Source organism: Pleurodeles waltl, chromosome 7 (genome assembly GCF_031143425.1).
Source record: "Pleurodeles waltl isolate 20211129_DDA chromosome 7, aPleWal1.hap1.20221129, whole genome shotgun sequence".
NCBI lineage: Eukaryota > Metazoa > Chordata > Amphibia > Caudata > Salamandridae > Pleurodeles > Pleurodeles waltl.
This window is the reverse complement of record NC_090446.1, coordinates 556,636,501-556,661,164: the sequence shown is the minus strand read 5'-3', so window position 1 is coordinate 556,661,164 and position 24,664 is coordinate 556,636,501. Positions and strand designations below refer to the sequence as shown.

The 24,664-nt window shown below is 44.8% G+C and overlaps 1 protein-coding gene across 1 annotated transcript in view; it reads right to left on the bottom strand.

The window, feature by feature from the left end:
- Positions 1-6,389: 6,389 nt before the first annotated feature.
- Positions 6,390-24,664, bottom strand: part of LOC138304334 (uncharacterized) — a 510,987-nt gene continuing 492,712 nt past the window's right edge. Inside the window, exon 10 of the mRNA XM_069244299.1 lies at positions 6,390-6,709. Within this exon, the coding sequence (XP_069100400.1) occupies positions 6,609-6,709 (101 nt within the window). The 3' untranslated portion in view covers positions 6,390-6,608. The remainder of the gene's footprint in view (positions 6,710-24,664) is intronic.

Sequence of the window (24,664 nt, the reverse complement as noted above, 5' to 3'; positions counted from 1 at the left end):
CAAAGTTTGTTTTCATAATGGAGTGAAAGTGAGAGTGGTTTGTTGGATGAGGCTAAAGAAAACTGGGTTTTTCAGAAGGGAGAGTCTAGATACTCTTCTCCATTACATGCTGTACGTGTAATGTCTCATGTTATGCGTACCAGCAAGGTTCATGTCTGGAATAAAGACAGACAGGCACTTATTCCAAATGATAAGGTTGACATAGTGCGTGATCGCATGGGTGTTGCTGTTGACATAGGTTGTTTACTAGTTCGACGTTCAGAAAGGTTTTCTCGTTCTGCACGTTTAAATTTTTCCAGGAGTTTGCCCGACTGTTTCAGAAGTGATATTGTTAGGTTACCATGTGAATGATATCTTCAGTTTATGACTATGGGTCTGATTTAGATCTTGACAGATGGATTACTCTAACACAACGGTGACTGATATTCCGTCCGCCAAAATATAAATCCCATTAAATCCTATTGGATTTATATTTCAGTGGATGGCATATCCGTCACCATTGTGATGGAGTAACTTTTGCACCAAGATCTCAATCAGGCCCTATGTTCTTATTATTTACTTACCTTTGTTAGTGATGTGTTCTATTGTTCATGACCATATTTTCCTTTATTTATTCAGTTTATTTTTTTTCATTATTAAAGGGGAGGAATGTGTTTGGTTTTGGTAATATGAGTTCTCCATGTTTCCATGGAGTCATGATGTGCTGGGGTTCTAGGCAGGATTTGAGTATGTGGAGGGAGTGAGGTGCTGGTGGTCGCTTACCTGCACTCTTGCATGCTAATTAAACCTTTCCTCATCAGCACAGCTGTGGTGTCGATATTTCACATAGATTGTAAAAACAGTACAGACAAACCCTAGCAATAAGCATTGATAAATATACATCCAGAAAAATCACTGCAGTAGGATCAGTGGCGTGTAAATTATTGTTTATACCTTCTTCTCCACCACAGCTACAGGAGTTTAATCCATAGCATATTCTGTAATTCTGTAAATTAATTGCGGTTGTAGCACTCCAGGTGGATCATTAGGTTTGTAGATCAATCCAAGTGATAAAGTCCCCATTTGTCTTCAAATAACCGCCAATTAGTGGTTATGTTTGTAGATATATTTCTCATAGCGTCCCACAACCATCATTTTAAAAGATCCCGTCTCCTTGGCTTTTTATTTACGTGAGATCACAAATTTTAGTTACCACCCTTGAAGTATACCTGTTACGATTATTCAGACCTATTGTCTATGACATAATGAACTGGCCAGTGCACTTGAAGGCATTTCCCGAAACAGAAGTAGAGTAAAATGAATTACAAATTCTATTCCTGTATGGCCATATTGACTATATAATCAGTTTTGGGGATTTTATTTCTTGCTTTTAGTCTAAGTGGGCCTGCTAGAGCCTTGTTTGATAGGTGTGGCGGCCATTTTTGTTTTGACACTGGCTCAGCTGGGCTGTAGGCCAGTTGCTGCTGCTTGGGGTCGCATGATCAGAGGGCCAGGATTTAAGCATGCCAATGCGCGGATGCCTTAGGGTGAGTGGAACTGCTACCGACCGGCTATACGTTTTCTAACGCTTATTTTGCTTGGAAGCTATTTTAATACTTATGCTGGTGCTGTTTTGAGGATTTTATTTCTTGCTTTTAGGCTACGTGGGCCTGTTAGAGCCTGTTCTGAGAGGTGTGGTGGCCTTTTAGGGTTTCGCTTGCATCGCATGCGATTGCGCATGTGTTTCGCTTGCAAAACGCTTTAGGAGACAGAAAAGGGCTCGGAACCCCCTTCACCTAACGTCAGTTGTCTTTCATTGGTTCACAGGCTTGCCTGTTAAAGTCTGCTTGCTTTCATTAGTGGAAGGCACGCATACCTCATGCCTTTTCCTGTGGTTAGCCCTCCTCAAGCACAGTGACCAAGTACTGAAAACATGCGAGGCTCGCTGTTGTCCGTTTGGTTTGTGGACTACTTTTTATCTTTTGTTTGCACCACGATCTCGCTTTGCAGAATTTGAGCGCGTTGTATATCATCGACGATGTTACATAGTTAATTGCACTTTTGCCGGTTACGTAGATAATTGCACTTTTGCCTAATTTCACTATGAGTGAACTGTAGCAGCGCTATCGCACTGTTGTGGAAAGAAAAATCTGGTTGGGAGTTTACAACTGCTAATAGCTGTAACTCGCATAAATGCGGGACCCTAGTGCATTGCAAATGCTTGTTTGTTTTGCCACCGGGCCGTGGGGGGGGGCTGTGGGCTAGTTGTTGCGGCTCGTGGGTCACATGGTGAGGGGGCCAGGATTTAAGTGTGCTGAAGTGTGGACGCCTTAGAATGAGTGGAACTGTTTCCGAATGGCAATATGTTTTTTAACTTTTATTTTGCGTGAAGACTATTTTAATACTTATGTTGGTACTGTTTTGGGGATTTTATTTCTTGCTTTTAGGCTAAGTGCGCATGTTAGAGCCCATTCTGACAGGAGTGGCAGCCATTTTAGTTTTTTCACTGGCTCGAGAAGGGCTGTGAGCTAGTTGTTGCTGCTTGTGGGTCACATGATCAAGGGGGCAATATTTAAGCGTGCCAATGCATGGACGCTCCTAAGGCAAGCCCATCTGTGCTTGTCCGCACCAGAACGATGCCAGGAACCAGGGAAGCTGCTGAGAAAGTATGATCAGGAGTATGTTTTCTAGGGGGACATTGATGAAGCTATGCCCACCTAGTAGGGAGGTACGATGCTGTCTATGGGACCACATTGAGTAAGAACGCTTCTGTTGTTCTGCCTGTGACTGGGGCAGTGTATGGGAGAGTTTGGACCAGGAGAATAGCCCCATCAAGGACTTTGGAAATCAGAGGGCTGGACGAGAAGGGGCAATAATTACATTGAAACTTTCCTTGATCAACGTGCGGTCTATGTCCAAACAAAGTACAGAGATAAGCAACCTTATTGAAGCCAATAGTCTAGACTGCTTAACTGTGACTGAAACACGGGCAAAGGAAGACTCTGTTTGGATTTGGTGATGGCAGTTCCAGAAGGGTATGCCATTGTCAGGTTAGACCGAAAGGGATGCGGGGGGTGGGGGTGTTTGGCGATTGTGTTCCATCAAGTCCTGGGCTGCACCTTGGAGGTTGGAGGGACTCTAGAGAAGGAGGCCTGTGAAGCGGGTTCTTTCACAATTTGTAAGAAGACTGTACTGTTGTTGTCAGGGTTACTGGTTTATCGCCCACTGGGCCCATAGGCCAGTTCTAAGAATATTGGGATCAAATAATAGGCCCTAATAATACGATCAATAACTTCCTATATTTGGGGGATTTTAATCTCTATCTGGAATCAGAGAAGGAGAAGTATGCTAAGGTCTTTCATGATTTGATGAAGGACTTTGGGATGATCAAATTGTGAAAACGTCTACTCCCATGGTAGCGCACACGCTTGATATGATTTTCACAAATGGTGATGCAATACGAATGTCGGAATGTCTGCCACTTAGATGGTCGGATCATTTTGTGCTTCTATTCTCACTTTCTGAGAAGCCCGTGAAGTCTTTTATAGTGGGTAGGACTCGGGTGACTAGAAAATGGGGCAATATTTAAGGAAGCGAGCTAGAGGATAATTTGGCCAGAACTCACTATAAGGTGAAGGATAGTAAGACCGAACCTGCAGCAAGCTTTACTAATTGGTTTCTAACCGTACAGAATTAAGTAGCACCTATTAGGAATCTGAAAAAGGGAATGAGTAAAAGTTTGGTGCAATGGTTTTCCGAAGGCTTGAAATATCTCCAAAGAAAGTGTCTGAGGCAAGAAAGGAGGCGGAGATTAGATCCTAGCATGGAGAATAAATTGAAACATAGAGGAATATTGAATAATTATAAGAGAACCATACAGTAAGCAAAGATGGCCTTCTTTTCCCAGGAGATTAGGGAAGCTATAAACGTCCCGCATGAACTGTTAAAAACAGTCAAGATGCTGTCATCCCCTCCTTCACAAGATGACCTGGAAAATTCACAGGACTTCTGTGATGAAGTAGCTGTCTTTCTTAGGAACAAAGACCCTGATTTATACTCTTTTTGCGCCACATTAATGTCATTTTTTGACGCAAAAGCAGCGCAAACGTATTGTATTTTGTAAGTTAGCGCCACTTTTGCGTAAAAAAATGACACTAATGGGGCGCAAAAAAAGTATAAATCAGGGCCAAAATCATAAATATTCATGCTGAGTTTCCTGATGCCAGAGTACCTAGGAGGAGGAAGTGAGACTTGATCACCTTAATAGAAACACGTTAAGCACCTTACCCCCACTTACTCAGGAAATGATCGGGTCCCTGATAATGCAAATTAGGTCAGCGCCACCTGAGGACCCTTGGGGCCCTAGAGTGTTACAGAGGGCTCCAGAGTTAATAGCAGAGGCAATGGAGTTACCTTATGAGTGAGTGCTAGCCACTGGAGAATTTCAGCAGAGGTGTAAAGAAGCCATCATTCGACCACTGAAAGAGAAGCCAGGCGGAGATGTTAATGGTCTGAAAAACCTCCGGACCATTTCTGTAGTAAAAGTTCTAGCTAAAAATGTTAGAAAAACAATTGAATAAGGAATTAGCCCTCTTTATAAGCAATAATAAAGGCCTAGATTTATCACAGCATTGCTTCAGGGACAATCATAGTACGAAGTCTGCCCTTTCATCAGCCTCCGATTATATTAGGCATCAGGTAGATCAGGGCTTTGGTTAATTCTTGTTATTCTGGACCTGTCAGCAGCCTTCAACACCATTTCACTATCTTTGGTGGTGAGTAGGCTGCGAAAGGCTGGTCTAAGAGGTAGGATGCTTCAACTGTTGGGTTCCTTCCTCGGGGAAAGGACTAACATAGTCAGCTGTGGAGACTTTAGAGCTGCCCCTTTTCAGCTGCTGTGTGGCGTGCCTCAGGGATCGCCCCTTAGTCCAACGCTATTTAACCTCTATGTGAGGCCGTTAGCATACTTGATAAAGTCTTACGGTTTTCAGGTGACTTCGTATGTTGATGACACATAAATCATGATGCCATTAGGGAATGACTGGACAGTGGTGGCAGAGAGATTTAGGGACACTATGGAAGAGATCAGTAGCTGGATGAAACAAATCTGGCTGAAGGTGAACTGTGATAAAACAGAGATTCGGTTTTTGGGGGCCAACCACAACATTTGGAATAGCAGTTGGTGGCCAGTGGTGTGCGGTCCTCTACCCACCCCAGTGAAGGAGGCTAAAATCTTAGGGTGACTTTCGATGTAGGACTGACCTTTGAGGGGCAGGTCAGTAAGACTGTGAAGACTTGCCATTGGATACTTTAAATGCTCAGGAAAATCTTTACGGTTATTCCTGTGGAGCTAAAAGGTGCTGGTTGTCCTGGCGCCCATCATCTCACATATGGATGGTTGCTATGCCTTTATCTAAGTGCTGCCAATGACTCCCTTAATAAGCTACAAATGATCCAAAATGGGGCAGCTCGGTTGATCCTTGGGTTTACAAAGAGGGACTTAAGAAGGGAGGGAAGGGACTGAGGGCCCTACACAGGCTTCCGATTAGGAAGAGGATTAGCTTCAAGGCAGTTTGCCTGGACATAAGGCACTGCATCAATCTGGATCAGAATATTTGAAGGCTGCCTTCTCCTGGTATTTTCTCTGGAGAGCCTTAAGATCTGCAGGGAATTTGAGGGTTATTTCCCCCCGCCTTCTCAGTGTCAGCGGCTAGGATGTGGGACATGCTGCTACTGGAGTTTATAAGGATTGGCTCTCTCTCTTGGAATTTTGCTAGCCCGTTTAAAACTTGGCTATTTAGGACAGATTAAGTCGTCATGGGAGGATTTGCTTTTTTTTTGGTATGTCAGGTTGAGATTTATTTCGTACTCACCTAGCGCTTAGATACCCTTTGGGTCGTATACCCTTTACAAATGCTAACCTAACTTATGTGTTTCACCACCTTGTGGATGCTGAACCACCCACACCACTAGCCTGGCAAAGATTTATGAAACCTATGATGAAGGTTCACTACTGCTGCTTTAGATAATCCTCTTGTGGCATGTGTAACTGTGTTTTATTTAGGGATGTACAAACGTGTGCATTTCTCTGCAATTGTTAATGAAATTTGTGCACAATTACACACGCTTTTGAAATGAGTGTTGCCTGTATCTTGTATAACATTTTCACATGAAAGCCTAAGGTGTGTGGAAAGATCACTCAGCATTTTGGCTGGAGACTAGTTTAAGTTGAAAATGTCAGCAAAACGTTTGCACTCAAACCATTCTCGCACAAGCAAAACATGATGCAAAAATGTATGGTAAATACTTTGTCAATTTTTCTACTGTTGTGAGTATAATTTATATAACGCACAGGCCTGGTTTTACTTTCATAAGCTTTGTATGGGATATAAGGGTAAACAAAATATTGCTATATTCAGAGATTGTGCTGTTTATTGTGAAATTAAATGTTTTAAAGATTGATGATTTTAAAAACATCAGTAAACAAAAGACAACAATGATTTCTGTCAGTTTATAGATCCGGACATCAAGAAACATGGAGAGCAACATCAGTGCAAACCACAATGCGGTAGGATATAGCAAAGTTTCTGAGAATTCCATTCGAAACATGCTTCTCTTTAACAACGAAATCATTGTTCTAGCTGAAGACGATGTATAAGCCACAGCAGCATGAACCAGAGGACGGGGAGTTGTTGAGATACCATGCTAGCTGCTCCTATTGGTGCTGATTCTGTGATAAAAATCAGAATGTAGGCATTAATATTCTCACTTTAGATAAAGTCACAACCTCAGATCATCAAATTTGCCTTAATCACAATGCATTTAGGAGACCTGTGGCTACTGCAGAACAGAGGGACCCCTTAAATTGCTGGGATGCTACTCTCTTTACATCGATATAAAGTTCTTGAGATGAACAGAAGAATTATTTAGGATGTGGCGCCCTGTAACAAGAAGGAGGCAGTGGTTACGTTATGAAGCTGGTTATTTACCTTAATGTGGGACTTTTTGGCTACCGTTTTCAATCTATGTAAAAAATCCACTTCCTTGTATCCAAATTCCCACTCCTGCCTATGCTATTCAAAGACATTCTGCGGGAGCCTCCCTTATTTCTCATTTTCTACGCAGACATTAAATTATGCGACTATGCCCCAGTCTGGGTTTTAACTGTAACCTTCAACACATTGCTAGAGAGAACCTGATCCTTTCATTGCCACAACCTGCATCTGTTTTTGGGTGACCAGTAGATTACACAGAGAACCAGAAAGGTGGGACACAGAAGCGGTTCACGTGTGCTATAAGTTTTAAAAGGAGCCATCCAGAGTACAGAAAAAAACTATTCTCTTTAAGCAGTTCTGCATCACTAATAATCATTAACATTACAATATTTCTTTGATCGGGGCGCTTGGTTTTAGAGACTTATTGTAACATCTTCACCTAATGTCCTCGTTAAGTTTTTAAAACCGATCACATTAGTTGACTTCTTAAGAACAACATCTGACAGGCTCATACACACTCTATCCTACACGTTAGAAAGAAAACTATACGGGAGGAAGAATAGGCATGCTTAACATACATTAAATTGTATTTTGAACTGATTTATTTTCCTTCATGAGGCAACGTCCAACTATCACTAGTCTCAAAAGTGTGGTATCAAAATATCGAGTTTAAAATGTTGACTGAAACATTATCAAGACAAACTTTCACAATATCATCAAATTTATGTAGATGTGGACTTAGACTAGTAATTCAACATTCCTCCTTGTATGCTTTCCTTGATGATATTGTCCTGAGGTTATTTTAGCATTTACGCAGGCACATTATTTAATCCTGGGCCAGAGACCTGTGCCCTCTCACCTATTTACATTTCACTTTTATTCCTTTTGTTATTTTAGCAAAGCTTCATTTTATTGCAGATGTTTTTTATTCTTTTATCATTTGCCCTTCCACGCAGAATTTGTTGTTCATATCTTTGCACAACATTTTCATCTTGTTCTCAACCCAAGGCTGTACACAATACAGTATTTACCGGGTATTGCCGGTCCAAAGAGTACATTGTCTACCCGACACACAAAAATACATGTTGTCACATCATTGCACTTCTTAGAATAACAGATATGTTGTAATAAAACGTCACACTGCCCACACCAGAGTAGAGGAAACATTCCAGCCAGCTTGCCATCTCGTGCTACATTTCGTCGCATTTACTCCAGAAACCTTTTGGAGCCTCTTTGTCTACATGGGAGGACTTCCAACGACTAACAGACCCCTTCCTCACCTCTGAACGCAGGTATGAGGGTTAGGCTTATTTCCCGGGACCAGAAGGGCGGATTAGGGCTACCACTCCTACTTGCTCTCATATGGAAACTAAGTAGTACAGGTTGGGATATTAGGATATGGTTGTACTCTTTTTGTGTTTCACTTTCCTGGTCACTGCTGTGATAATACTGTGTTTCAATATCCTCATAATCACAGTTCATGTCTTTTTACGTAGAATGCAGTTGCTTCAATAAAATATATATTGAACCAAGATCCTGCTTTTGTTTGTCTTTGCATGTATGAGACTTGTATAACTGAGAGAAAAGGGTATGATCTGTTCCAGCGCAACTTCCCTGAGGAGCCTGAGTGTCATGCAATAGGGTGTCACAAATCACTTGATGTTGGTGAGGTGCTGCTAGCTAGCCGGAAGGGTTAGGCTGACAGCTGTCACACGGTGTGCGATCAGACTCAGGCCCTGCTTTATACTTTTTGGTGCAAAACTAAGTTTAGCACTGGCTTGCACCATTTCTGTGCACCAGCCGGGCACCATATTTATAGAATGGTGCAAGCCGGTGCAAAGGGTAGGCTAGTGTAAAAAAAATGACATTAGTCGGGTGGGACTGGAAGAAGAGGGTTTTGCACCAAAAGATTACGTTAGGCAGGTTAGAGTAAAAAAAAAAGACTCTAACCTGCCTAAAGTCATTTTCCGATGCAAAACCATCCATACCACATGACTTCTGTTTTAGAAAAGACAGGAGTCATGCCCACCACCCCAAAGGCCAGCACAGGGGACCAGGGTCCCTTGGGCATGGCCATTGCACCCTGTGCCATGTATGGGGGCTCATTTCAGGGCCCTCTATGGCACTTTAAATACTTACCTGTACTTACCTGGTATGGGGTCCCCCATCCTCTGCTGTCCCTCTGGTGTGGGTGGGGTTTGTCCCTGGGGCCTGACGAGGGCACCTGTGGGCTTATTCCATGGTGTTCCACAGGCCCACAGGTCCCCTAACGCCTGCCTTGACCCAGGAGTTAAAAAATGGGACAAAGCAAGCATTTTTGCACGGGAGTATAAATATGGCGTTTTTTGCACGGGAATGCCTACCTTGCATCTCATTAAGGCAAGGTAGGTTTTCACGTCCAAAAAAATGACTCCATAAATTTGGCCTAGACAGGTCTAGTGCCAAAGTATAAATATGGAGTTAGTTTTGCACCATGTTAGAGTAAATTAAAATGAGGCTAATTCGATGCAAACAGAGTATAAATATGCCCCTCAGTCCCCGATACTCTGCCCAAAATCCAGCAGTCTTGTTAGTATAACGGGTTATCTACGACAATATTGCAATGTCTGTATTGTATTTTGACTTGCACGTTTCAAACCGTTTCAGATTTTACATAGGACTAAGGAGTGGGTCCAAGGGAAAAAAGCTCAATCTTGTTTTAAATTTCGCCTTCGTTTTTCAGCAAGAGTGGATCTTAGTAGGAAATCACATATATGGTTTTGTTGTGTTTGTATTTAATTCCTCATTTAGCAAGCAGTTCTTTTAAATCTTCCCCTAATGCATGGCAAAGCAATTATTTTGATTTTTTATTTGTTTAAAGTCCTACATCTTACTTTACACACACCGTCTTTCTCACACAAACAGTAGGGAGCAAGGGTTCCGCTTATTTTGTATCTCATTGCTTCCTTTATATGGTTAGAACATTTTAATGAAACTCAGGGCCATATTTATACTTTTTGACGCACAACTGCGCCAACGCAGTTGTGCGTCAAAAATGTCAACGCCATTCCAAAGCGCCATGCGGGCGCCTTATTTATGGAATTACGTTAGCCTGCGGAGCTGACTGGTGTGCGTCAAAAAAAATGACCCACACCAGGCAGCGCCGGCGTAGGGGAAAATGGAGCTTGGGCGTCAAAAAATGGGGCAAGTCGGTCTGAGGCAAAAAATCTGCCTCAACCCGATTAGCGCCATTTTTTTTTACTCCCACCCTCCATTGACATGACTCCTGTCTTAGCAAAGACAGGAGTCATGCCCCCTTGCCCAATGGCCATGCCCAGGGGACTTCTGTCCCCTGGGCATGGTCATTGGGCATAGTGGCATGTAGGGGTGCACAAATCAGATCCCCCTATGCCACAATAAAATTAAAAAAAAAATACTTACCTGAACTTACCTTAAATTCCCTGGGATGGGTCCCTCCATCCTTGGGCGTCCTCCAGGGGTGGGCAAGGGTGGCAGGGGGTGTCCCTGGGGGCATGAGAGGGCACCTCCGGGCTCCTTCCGAGCCCACAGGTGCCTTAACGCCTGCCCTGACCAGGCGTTAAGAAATGCCGCAAAAGCGGCTGGACGTCATTTTTTTTGACCCGCCCACTCCCGTGCGCCATTTTTGCACGGGAGTTTAAATAAGGCGCATATGCCTTGGAGTAATTTTTTAGACGGGAACGCCTACCTTGCATATCATTAACGCAAGGTAGGTGTCCACGCTAAAAAATGACGCAAACTCCAAGATCTTTGGCGCTAGACGGGTCTAACGCCAAAGTATAAATATGGAGTTAGCTTTGCGTCGGATTTGCGTAAAAAAAAACGACGCAATTCCGGCGCAAACAGAGTATAAATATGCCCCTGAATGACTAGATGTGTCAAATTCACAATTTATTTTATCTAAGTATTTGTGTCCTCTTGACTTACTGTAAGTTACAACTGATTTTTTGTGAGTATGATACAGTGACTCACAGGAAAGAACTTTGTGAATCAGGCCCATTGTCGAACTTGATATCTTTATTATTAAGTATTTTACATATGTAAGGTGTAGATAAGAGGACCCTAAATGGATTATGGATTAAGCATAACAAATATAGGCACATATTCAGAAAAATGTCTGGTCAGTTACAGCATAAGCCTCAGCAATTAAAATATATATTTAGGACTTTTGTCTGAAAAATGGTCCTTTGGGCAACAAGAAGAGCTGGCTGCAAATCCTCATGGAATGCTCACAGCAATTCAGCTTTGTGATTCAGGGAGGTAGGTTTAGACCAGTTCTTCACAGTTGTGGCCATCTAGCTTTTTTTCCCATTTCAAAGCAATAGCAGGTATTTTAGTTCTAGAATATATCTTGAACCCAGGATCTCACAGAGGGACTCTATGTGGTCTCCTAGCCCCTTGTCGAATCTACGTGAAGGTTACACAGTGTTTCAGAACAGTCAAAGATAAATAGATATGTTGTTAACCAGCACAAGTTTCCATTTACAGATGGCAAAAACCCAACCACCCTCCTAGGTGCTGAACTACTCTCAAATATTTGGAGTGAACAAACCTTTGAGTACACATTTCCTTGTGGGATGATTAGACCAATAGTTTTGAGGGATCCAATAATACTTGCAATGCCACAGAAAATCCTGCATTATTCTTGGCTGTTGGTTCCTTTCCAAAGTGCACTAGCCAATCAGAAATTGCCAGGGATGACTGGAGTATGTGATCCCATGAAAGATATCAGTACTTGAAAGCTACAGTATACGGGTAAGTAACTTGTTTTTTCTCATACCTTAGCTGAACATTGAATACAAGGGAAAGGCACAGAACAAGTCTTCTTTGCCTCAAGTGAGAGCAGATAGTCACACATTTGGTCTTCCTTTTGCGCAACAGCCTTAGACTTGCTTAACTCACTACCAAAGACTTTGCATTTTTGCATATTGACTTGCATTTTAACGTACTGCCAGCTTGCGTCTCAATGTTGTACCTTGCACATTTGATCTGGCTGTTCCAGTATGTATAGACTAATTTTGCAGTTGACATAGACAAGTAGGAATTGCAGATTTAGTAAAGTCCACTTTCTACCATACTCCACAGTATCAAACCTTCAAAGTCATCTCACATGCTAACAGTATTTCATCCGGAACTCTTCCCGCTGACAGTATGGGCTGCTCCAAGTGTAACTTTGCATTGTTTGAATCATATGACTTGGTTGACCTGCAAGTATACATCAGATCTTCTCAGACTATGAATATTCCCTTACTGGTGTGGGATTCACTAGGCGTGGTAAGGTAGGGAAATTACATCTCCCCTTTAATTATGGGGTACCATGCACCTTACGTTCCAATTGCACACAATACAGCTCCATATCTGCCTGTCACTAAACATACTATAATCTTTGGCCATCCCCCTTATATGGTGATATTATTGGGAGTGATGACATAGTTGGACTACTCCATCTCCTTATTTATTTTTCAAGTTATTTTATTTTTTCTCTATATTTAAGTGGTCCCTCCATGTAGCCTAAAGAAATTATCACCATTAGGATGACCACTTGTCGGTAAATTTCACAGACCATCCATTATTTGGTCCTCACGTCCGTTGTCCGTGAAGAGCCCTCTCTAGGACCTGTTTTGTCCATAATTCTGAACAGGGGGCCACGTCGCACTCCTGTGAAACTCAAGGTCCTGCAGCAGCCCCTTCCTGACCTGGCACAGACTGCGATCGGCCCATTGTCATTCTGTCTGCCTCCCAATTGTTAGAGACAGAATGATAATGGGCCTTTCTGTGGAGACACAGCATGTTCTGGGCCTCCTCCTGGCTGGCCTAGGGCAATGCATCCGCACCCTGGGCCAAGTTCTGGGGGAGGAATGCTTTTTCACACTTCTTGCAGGTTTAAAGATACAGACTTCAGAGTGTGTGCCAGTAATTTAACTTTTTTTGCCTAGTCCTGAGTTTTGCAGAGGGTTAGTGTTCCTACAGGAAAACACAATGACTAACACCCAGATCAAAATTTGTTGTTTATGTAGCTAGTTCAGTGGTTTACTGTTTTTGTCCCAGAGATACTTTTGTTAATTGCAGTGTATAAGAGCATTCTTAATAAAGCACAGTGATCTATGATAATGGCCAATGGAATTCTACGATTGTGCTGCTGCAGAGTTTTTTTAATAGTTATGGATTTGTCACATAATCCACCATCTGCTGCATAATCAGCAGATTTTAACAAAAGATTCTGTTTCTAGCTCAAATGGTTCACAAGTTACTAACAATGCAGCAACACCTGTTGCCGCACAGCAGAACGTCCTATGCAAAAGTTGACCGGTCAGTTCAGTCTTGCTAATTACTAAATGTGAGGATTAAACTAGTACTTAAGATGTGCAATCTATGCCCAGAAAGTTTTGACAAGTGTAAAAATCAGTAAAATAATGAAGCAATACTAACACAAAATATGCTTCATTACACCACATAGTTGACTTTTTCTTCCCACATAATTTAGTCAAACCTGCTGCATAATTTGGCCTTCTGCCGCATAATTCTAGTTGCACTGGCCATGAACCAGAATCAAACAGCAGCATGGAACCTGCAAGGCATGGGTTTTTCACCTTATCGTTTTCCCCTAATAGTTTATTATTCTAAGGTTGCTAAATAAGGTTCGTTTCGATAATAATAAATACTCATTAGAAAAACACCAACCACTATGCTATGTTTTAAATCTCGCGTTTGTATTTCTCCAGACTATATACTCAACGTATAATGCCTGCCAGAATGGATGACGTGGCTCCTATACGTTGTAGTCCTCATTGTCGTAGGCAGGGCCACTGGAAATATGCTGCAGGGGAGGGTCAAATTATGCGTCAGGGTTGAGTAAATTATGTGACAAGAAAACCTAAATTATGCAGTGTAATGCTGCACATTTTGTGATAGTATTTCTTTATTATTTTGTCATTTTTAAACATTTTAACACTGCCTGGGTATTGGTTGCACCTCATTAGTACCAGTTTAACACCCACATATAGGTATAAGCAACAGAAAGGTGACCAGTCAACCTTTTCAAATGGCCTACCACTGCGCAGAAATATGTGTTGATGTGTTTTAGTAACTCTTGAACTGTTTGAGCTAAACTCTGCACATAATGCAGCAGGTGATGGATTATGTGGCAAATGTGGCAAACCTATAATTATGGAAAAATTGCCATAGTCGCACAATTCCAGTGGCCATTGTCTTAAGTATAATTTCCAATACACTGGTTTCAACACTTACATACCATTGTCTCTGTAGAATATGTGTGTGACATAACTCACTAAGGCACCCTACTCTACCCTGCATGCTTGGAATGAGTAGCGCTGTAAAATGAATTAACTACCCAAGAGTGGCTCTATGTAGTGGTGAAGGGCAGCAATGGAGGGTGATACTGATTGAAGAAGGAGGTCTGGGGGACACATCAAATATTCTTACAAAGTCTGACACCAGCATCAAAGCCAGCCCTGTAAGGGATGCAGCTATAATCCCTGCAGCCTGTGCAGTGCAACAGACGCCGAGGTAAAAGCACTTCAGCTGATTGTGTGATAGGCTAGTAGGAAGATGCTATGAATGGAAGAATTTAGGGGGTTATTCCAACTTTGGAGGAAGTGGTAATCCGTCCCAAAAGTGACAGTAAAGTGACGGATATACCACCAGCCATATTACGAGTCCATTATATCCTATGGAACTCGTAATACGGCTGGTGGTAAATCCATCACATTTGGGACGGATTACCACCTCCTCCAAAGTTGGAATAACCCCCTTAATGTTATCATAATCCGTGTTTCAGTAAAGTTTTTATTTAAACATTTCCAGTTAAAGGATAATGAAGAGCACAAGTAGAAAAGCCTATAATCATGACTGAAGTGATCTAGTCCCAGAATCTTCTAGTGCCACACTGTAACCTGCCAGACAAATGCCTGGGGTGGAACCTTGGATGGATCTCCCCCTATTCTTTGAAAATAGCCTTTCCTTACCAAACGTTGATTTTCTGTCTATATGTACATGTTGTTTCTGTAGTTGGACCCTAGCCAAAATGCAGCAGAGCACTGTACAAGGTCTAAGACAAATCTGGACACCTGTGTCAAATCTGTGAGGGAGATATTTACTAACATTTCAAACAACACAGCACAGCAGGTGAAGTTGCTATGTTGTATTGCGTGAAATAGCAGAGTAGCACCATATTTTCAAAGATATGGGGCCTGATTACAACTTTGGAGGAGGTGTTAATCCGTTCCAAAAGTGACGGTAAAGTGACGGATATACCACCAGCCGTATTACGAGTCCATTATATCCTATGGAACTCGTAATACGGCTGGTGGTATATCCGTCACATTTGGGACGGATTAACACCTCCTCCAAAGTTGTAATCAGGCCCATGATGTATTGGAAATGGGATCGAAAGGTCTGACATGCAAGTAACAAAGTCAACCTTCACATCATCTCTCTATTCATTCCATATTCAACATCTTCATTTCTCAGTTCCCTTTTCTATCTCCATTCCCTCCTCTCTCTTAACTTGCCATTTGTCTCTTCCTCTCACACTCCCTCACATGCTTTCTCTCTACCTTGCATATGCCCCCTGTAGGAAGCTGGCCTGGTGCGTGGTGGGTACCTAAGGTATTTATACCTTATACCAGGTCCAGATATCCCCTATCAGCGTAGTGTAGGCAGTGCCAGGCTCTCTAGAGGTAGCTCTGGGTGAGCAGCCAAGGCTTATCTAAGAGACATGCAAAGCTCATGCTATACCCTGTAGTCGCACAGCACTTACACAATGAAAGAAAACACTCAGGGGGTCATTCCGACCCTGGCGGTCATGGACCGCCAGGGCCGGGGACGGAGGAAGCACCGCCAACAGGCTGGCGGTGCTTCAGGGGCAATTACCGCCGCGGTCAGAAAAGGGAAACCAGCGGTTTCCCGCCGGTTTTCCCCTGCCCCAGGGAATCCTCCACCGCGGCGCTGCAAGCAGCGCCGCCATGGGGATTCCGACCCCCTTCCCGCCAGACTGTTCCTGGCGGTTAACGCCGCCAGGAAGAGGCTGGCGGGAACGGGTGTCGTGGGGCCCCTGGGGGCCCCTGCAGTGCCCATGCCACTGGCATGGGCACTGCAGGGGCCCCCTAACAGGGCCCCATTAAGATTTTCAGTGTCTGCAAAGCAGACACTGAAAATCGCGACGGGTGCCACTGCACCCGTCGCACACCAGCAACTCCACCGGCTCCATTCGGAGCCGGCTTCATCGTTGCTGGGGCTTTCCCGCTGGGCGGGCGGGCGGCCTTTTGGCGGTCGCCCGCCTGCCCAGCGGGAAAGTCAAAATGACCGCCGCGGTCATTTGACCGCGGTACGGTCTTTTGGCGGTCTCCGCCCGGCGGGCGGTGCCCGCCGCCCGCCGGAGTCAGAATGACCCCCTCAGTGTTTCAAAAATAAAGGTACTTTATTTCAGTGACACAATTCCCAAAAAAGAACTAGAGAGGGAACCTTCCAATGGAAGGTAAGTAACACACTAGATAGGTACAGTAGTAAACAGAAATAGGCATAGAAAGTGATAGAAAACAGTGCAAAAGCAAATAGACAATAGTGACCCTAGGGGGAGCCCAAACCATATACTAAAGAAATGTAATGCAAATGCAGGACCCCCGCCTAAGTAAGTGGGATGTGTAGATTGGAGCTGGAGGAACCAGGAAACAGCAAAGGTAAGTAGCACAGTGCCCCCCAGCGACCAGGAAGAAAGGAGTAAGATACTGGATTTTCCCCAAATCACCCAAAAGGTAGACAAAGAAGAAAATGCAAAACCCAGACAAGACTGCAAGAAACCAGCGTTGGATTCCTGAAGAGGAAGACTTGTGGAAGAAGGGGACCAAGTCCAGAAGTCACAGAAGAGTCCAGTGGGGGCAGAAACCACTACCTGCCCAACTGTGGTTGCAGTAGTTGGTCAACGGTAGTACGAAGGTGGTCAGGAATGTAGCCCTGAAGCAGGTGAAGAGCTCCTAGAGGATGCAATCGACGCCCCACACCGGAAGGATGATTACAGTTGGTCAATGGCGTGGAAAAGCCAACAACAAGCCTTGGCAAAGGCAGAAGTCACGGTGAAGCAGAAGTGGAGTTGCCGGGGACCAGCAAGGTCCATGGGGGGAGTCCCAGGAGGACCCTCAGCAAGGCAGAGAGACCACAGAAAAAAGGCAGCCCCCACACGAGACCCACTGGACAAGGAACCAGGAGTCCCAGAGGAGCCAATGCAGCACAACTGGAGAAGGGTCCCTCGCCGCGGAGAAGCAGACAGAGGACTGTGCGTCACAGGAAGGAGTGCTGGGGGCCGTGGCTACACTGAGCCTGAAGATCCCTTTGAGGAAATGCCAACAAGCCTTGGTAGCTGCAAGGGACGCGGTGCACGGGGGTTCTGTCCAGTGTGGTAAGTTGGAAAGCTGGCAGAGAGGACCAAGAGGTCTACTCCGGACCACCACCTGTGATGCAGGATCCACGCAGCTCAGGATAAAAGGAAATCCACGCAGCCAGACATCTTTGCAGTTGGTGCCTGTGGATGCAGGGGAGTGACTCTTTCATTCCAAGGGAGATTCATTCTTCCTTCTCATGCAGACTGAAGACTTACCACCCTCAGAGGATGCAGAAGATGGAAGAAGCAGTGGAAACAATGTTGCAAGCAGAATCTTTATTGTGTATGCAGCTTGTCGGTTCCTGGAGGGTCCTGCCGCGGTTCCAGTGGCTAGAAGTCGAAGTAGAGGTTACAGAGGAGTCCTGCTGGAATCTTGCAAGCCAAATCTGAGGACCCACCCAAGAGAGATACCCTAAATAGCCCTGAAAGGGGGATTGGTAAGCCTAGCAAGGTGACCACCTTTCAGGAGGGGGCTTTGATGTAATCTCCCTGACCTAGCCACTCAGATGCTCCCAGAGGTCCCTGTCCACCTTGGATTCAAGATGTCAGAACCCACAGACCCTCTGGAGGAACCCTGGGCACTACCCTTCAATGCATACCAGTGGCTTGGGGAGGCTACCCCTCCCAAGCCATGTAACACCTATCTCCAAAGGGAGACGGTGTTACTCCCCTCTCCCAAAGGAAATCCTTTGTTCTGCCTTCCTGGGCTTGAGCTGATCAAGCAGCAGGAGGGGAGAAACCTGTCTGAGGGGTGGCAGCAGCTTGGGCTGCCTGTAAACCTCAGAAAACCTGAGAAGGCTGGTAGGAGCAATGCTGGGGGTCCTCTAAGGAGCTCCCTGAGTGCACTGAATCATACTCCCAATACTGGCAACAGTATTGGGGTATGATTCCCACATGTTTGATACCAAACATGCCTAGGTTCGGAATTACCATTATGTAGCTGAACGTAGGTAGTAACCTATGTCTAGTACACACATAAAATGGCGTCCCCACACACACATGAAGTCCAGGAAAAATGGGACTGGAGTTTGTAGGGGTACCTCTGCAAGTGCAGGGGGTGCCCTCACACTCAGGTGCTTGCACCCTGCCCGCTGGGCTAGGAGGGCCTGCCATAGGGGTGACGTGCAGTGACCTGTAGTGAAAAGGATGCATGCACCCTTTCATGAAGGCTGCAATGGCAGGCCTGCAGATACACTTTGCATTGGCTCCCCATGGGGCCCATGGGGATTCCCTGGTACTCCAAGGCCCTGGATACCTAGGTACCATATACTAGGGACTTACATTGGGGTACCAGTATGCCAAATATGGGGTGTAAGTGGTTCAAGTAACCAAGTTTAAAGGGAGAGAGCATAACCACTGGGGTCCTGGTTAGCAGGATCCCAGTGAACACAGTCAAACACACTGATAACAGGCAGACAATGGGGGTAACCATGCCAAGAAAGAGGGTAGTTTCCTACACCACCTCTACCTTTTGCTCTTTTTTCAGCCTTCTCAGTCACCCTCATCATTTTCTGTATCTGTTTTTTTTGCTCCTTCCTCTGCTCCATCTTCTGTTGTCTTCTTTGCTCTTATCACTGTCTGCTGTTTCTGCCAGCCTGCAGATCCTCACTTGCTTTACTCCTCTCCCACTGTTCACTCTCACTGTTCAAAGGTTCTGTCTCTTCCTCCCAGTGTATAGCCCTTTCCTCCTTTCTCTCCATCATTTTTCTCTCTTTTTCACACTTTCGAGTAGTGCTACTGCCTGTGAACTGTAAGCCAGTTTTCAGCAACAGAGTGCTGCTTCTGGCACTATCATTCATGTTCCCAAGGTAGAATTGTGAAAAATGACTTATGTTGTCTGTCAATTCTGCTTGGAGAGTATATGTTTGCTAGTTTTCTCATCTTTAAATCTGTCCAGCTTTATGTAAATGTTTGCTCAGCACTCCAATGTTTAAAACAAACTACAGAACACAAAACAACTTTGGCTTGTACTTCGTTCAGCTTTCTATTTTAAAATCAAATATCTTCATGTGTCCTTAAAAATGACCTTTTGTCCTGAATTTCAACCCTTTGTCCTGAATTTCTACTGCCACTGTCCTGAATTTACCTCCTTACCAGGTGGTCACCCTAATCACCATGCATATTAAAATAATTTTATTTTTCCTCTAATATTGGTATTTTATAGTGCACAGGACCACCCTTCTTTTTGTATGGATACTCAGCCACGGTTGTTTACATATTGTTCGAGGTATGGAGACTATACTCATGATTCCCGGGCCGAGGAGCATAATTATGCGTGCCAACGTTTGATTTTGAATGATTGAATAATTTTAAAAGAAATTGAAGGATTATTAAAATAAAGCATATGCAGAACAATGATTGGTTTGAGAAAGTGAACAAGTGCAAACATAGGTCCCCAATCTGTAGTATGGAACAGACTCAGGAGAGACTGGAATACCAAGTATGTAATTTTGGGGACAGAGTTAGAGCTGGTGCTTCTACTGCTCCACCTCTTATCTATCTATTTCCCTAGATTACTAAACCACAATAAGATCTCAGTAGAGTCCCCCTATGGCAACGTGTAGGGAAAAGTAAAACAAGTTCATTTAACTAATAAAAATATTAAAACTTTTTTCTTTTGCATATTGTAAATGATTCATATATGTTAGACCTGCAAGCTCTTGGCATGGATTGCCCCTTCTTTTTGCTTCTGACCTCCTGTTTTTGATTCTGTTCTGAATTTCATTTTTGCTGGCTTTAGGACTCTGGGCACTCTACCACACCTGGCCAGTGCTAGAGTGGAAGTGCTCCCTGGATAAATGGTATTAGTGATTGGTTTCTCCATGATTGGCATATATGATTTACTAGTAAGTCCCTAGTAAAGTGCACTATGTGAGCCCAGGGCCTGTAAATTAAATGCTACTGATGGGCAGTCTATCACTGCTGACTGGTGCTAGAGTGCAGGTTCTTCCTGGGTAAAAGGTACTGGTGATTGGTTTCTCCATGGTTAGCAAGTTTGATTTACTAATAAGTGCACTATGTGTGCCCAGGGACTGTAAATCAAATGCTACTAGTGGGCCTACAGCACTGATTGTGCCATCCACATGAGTAGCCCTGCAAACTTGTCTCAGTCCTGCCATTGCAGTGTCTGTGTGTGCAGTTTTAAACTGCCAAGTCGACCTGGCAAGTGCACCCACTTGCCAGGCCCAAACCTTCCTTTTTATTAAATGTATGTCACCCCTAAGTTAGGGCCAAGGCAGCCCCATGGGCAGGGTGAGGTGTATTCAAAAGGTAGGGCATGTACTGGTGTGTTTTACATGTCCTTATAGTGAAATACTGCTAAATTAGGGTTTCACTATTGCAAGGCTTATCTCTCCCATAGGGTAGCATAGGGATTGCCTTGAAATATCTTGTAAGTGTAATTTCCTATTGGGAGCAGGCAGAGATCGGGAGTTTTGGGTCTCTGAACTCACAATTTAAAAATACATCTTTTGGTGAAGTTGGTTTTTGAATTGTAGGTTTGAAAATGCCACATTTAGAAAGTTGGTATTTTCTTGCTTAACTATTCTGTGGCTCTGCACGACTGTAGAATAGAATACACGTCTGCATCAGGATGAGAGTCAGACTGTTTGTGCATTCACTCTAGACAGTCATGCAAAGGGAGCTAATGTGTGCCCTGCATATCCTGATGGCCCAACACCAGGCTGGTAATCTTCCTGAGCCACAGTGGTGGGAGGAACCAACACTTGCACCCGAATGAGGCTGTACCTGTCCTTACACAAAGCAGTCTCCAACCCCCTGGAGTGTGTCTGGGGCCAGGGCAGGGTCCTGTGCACTACAAAGACTTCCCTTTGAGGTTTGCCTCCTTCAAAGACAGAAATATGTACTGGACCTCTGACCCGATAGAGTTAGAACACTTCTGGACTGAGGACATTCTGTCAGGAAGACGATGCTGCAGGAGGGACTGTCACTCTGCCTGTTGCTTTGTTGTTTCTGTTCTGGAAGTGAAAGGACTAGACCTAGCTTTCTACATTTTGCTTTCAAAGGTTCCCCAAGGGCTTGAACTGAGCTTGCCTCCTGTGAAGTAGTCTCAGGGCCAACAAAGACTTCACTTGTCAGCACCTGGGTTCTCTTGCTGAGACTTGCTAAGTGGTGTCGAATCCAGTCCTGGGCCCTTGGAAGTGAGCTCTGGTGCAACTAAGAAGAAACTAAGCACATCGACTCCAAAGCAACTTTAGAACCGGTGCCACTCTCCTAGTACCCGTCACTGCCTGCACTGCAGGCGTGGTCCCTGCTGACTGCAAAGACTGCAACCTACAACTCAGGCCCGACGGCAACACAGCACCTCTGAAGTCCCACCACAGCGTGAGTCCCGAGTGGGGTGTCACCAACATCTGTGACACCCAACTCTACTGCAGCACTTGTGGCCCCATGGTGTGATCACAACACTGCAAAGGCGACGCCTCTCATGTTGACCTGCTGGATTAATCAACCCCACCTTGGAAGGAACTGACGCCTCACCACCGAAGCCTCACCACCAACACTGCATCACCTCCCCTGAAATCCTAAGGAACCAATGTCTCACCTCCCCTGCCTAGCAGTAAGGAACCACCACCGCACCTCCCCGATAACAGTAAGGAATGATGCCGCACCGGCTCCAGCAACGCCTCACCTCCCAGACTCAGTGCAATGTCTTTGTTTCCTCATTGTTTTCTTAGGTACTGTTCCCGGCGTCCCTGAGACTCTCTCGAGTGGCGTCAGACTTTTGGAAGCGACTCCATCAAGATGCCGTGATAGCCCCGGATGGAGCTATTGTGTTTCTAAGCAGTATACTAAGATTTAATTTTGAAAATTCATATCTTTAGTTGTGGATGTTGGACTTTTGTCTTTTTGATCTTGTTTTACTCAGATAAATATTTGCAATTTTTCTAAACTGGTGTGGAGTACTTTTGTGGTGTTTTCACTGTGTTACTTTGTGTGTGTGTGTACATGTACTTTACACATTGCCTCTGAGGTAAGCCTAACTGCTTGAGCCAAGCTACCAAGTGGGTGAGCCGCGGTTATCTAAGCTGTGTGACTCCCTTACCCTGACTAGAGTGAGGTCCCTACTTGGACAGGGTGTAAATCACTGCCAACTAGAGACCCTATTTCTAACATTGGTGATCAGCAATGAGGATAGGACTTGTATTTGTACTTTACATACTGATTGGTGTACACTACTTCGATATCGTAGACCATTACACCTCAAAGTACTGTTTTCCCTTTTGTTTTGTTTTTTGCCTTCTTGAAACTTTGCAATTTTTGAGTCTTCATCCACCGTCTTGTCTCAGTCTGGGGATTCATCAGCAGTTGTGCAGATTTGTTGTTTGAGCTGGAGAGGTAGGAGACCTATTCAGTGCCTCAGATCCAACAGTTCTGGAAGGAGCTAAAATGTCCTATTAAAATCCTCATTAGAAAAGCAAAGCTGCAGAAGGCACAGAGGGCCTGGTTGGCAGCAAAGGAGGTTGGTGAGCACACAGAGGAGGAGAATGTTATTGTGGAGTGAGAGGAGAATAGCCTGCATGGTGATTTTGTGGATAATCAGGATCTGCCTGGGAGGAAGGCACCTTTCAGGGCAAGCAGCAGTGTTTCCTCAAGAGGTCTGACCACATAGGAGCTGGAGGACAGGCAAGAGGCTAGGAGGCTCAGAGTGGAGTTAGAGAAGCTCAAGCTGGAGCATGAAAGGTAGTTCCATTCGGTACGAGCTAGGGTCAAAAAGAGAGACAGAGAAGGAGCAAAGTGCCATGGAGGAGAAGAAAATGCTTTTAGCTCGAGAGCTGAGCTTGAAGGGGCTGGACTTACAAAGCAGGTCTAGCATAAATGGTGGCAGAAGTTCTACAGTGCAGTCTGAGGGAAAGGTACATATGCCAAAGGATGTGGTGAAGGATTTTATTGTGGGGGATGACATAGAGCAGTGGATCTGGGTTTAAGAGGTGGCAATGATAATGAGCAGGGTCCTTGAGAGAGATTGGGGGCAGGCCTGTGGAGGTACTTCTCATTGGAGGGGAGAGACACCTTGTTGGCATTAGATCCAGAAGATCAGATGAGGTCACGAAAGACCATGAAAGAGCCATGAAAGAAGCCCTAACCAGGAGGTATGGTCTCAACCCAGAAAGTTACAGGGTAAAGTTTAGGGAGAGTACTAAACTTGGTTCTTAAACTTGGATGGAGTATGTTGATTCCTTTTGTAGAGCACTGGATGATTGAGTGAAGGGCAGTGAGGTAACAAACTATCAGGGGCTGTACAATTTGAGTGCTTGGGAGCACTTTTCTAGTCAATATTTTCCAGAGCTGCGCAAGCACTTGATTGACAGCAAGCTTACTGACTCCAAGAAGCTTGCCAACGAGGTGGAGTGCTGGCTCAGCACCAGGGTCCAAAAGAAGCTATATGTGGGAGACTCAGTGAAGGGTGGGCAGGGTCACCAGCAGAGGAAGAAGGGGGGACGACAAAGATAAAAGTATAAAGTTCTCAAAAGGGCCCAAAACTAGTTTTCAGAGTAAGGATTCCCAACCCCCTGTTGAGAAGATGAGTTGGTTCCCCTGATGAAAGCCTGCAGGGGAGGGATCCCTAAAGTGTTTCAGCTGTAATCAGGATGGGCATTTCAGGGGGATTCTCAAGTGGCACAGCCCCCACTGGTGGGCAGACACTAGGGGCGACCAGTGTAGCCCTTGGGGATGAGTTGGCCTTAGCTAGTGGTGGGGATCCAGTTGAGTTAACCCTAGTCTCCATGGGTGAGGTGGTCCAGAGAACCCTCATGCATGACAACACAAAGGAGTACAGGCAGTGGGTGACCATCAATGGGAGGCGGGTGAGGCTCTGAGAAACACAAGAGCCAGCAGACAACTGTCCGCTGTCATCTGGTGTCTGAGGAGCAGGTAATCCCTAATGTGGTCCACCAGGTTGTAGCAGTAGACAACAGTGAGCAGCAATTTTTGGTAGCTTGGGTTCTCTTTGAATGGGGGGGTCTCAGGTTCCTTATAGGTAGCTGTGAGTCCATCCATGCCTGTTGACTATCTGCAACGGAACAACCTGGAGCATACTGCCTGGAAGTAGGTGGAGCTCTTATTGCACTTGGAGATGTTAGAATTGCCAAAATGGGTGTGCATGACCACGCAGTCCATGGGCACCAGAGAATTTGAGTGGAAGGAACTGGAGCCTGAAACAGTGGCCCAGGTGCCTGCGAGGAGGAGTGGCAAGGGGTGTGGGAAACCCGCTCCTGAGAGTTCCACGGTCTAGGAGGAGGCAGAACCTGAAGGG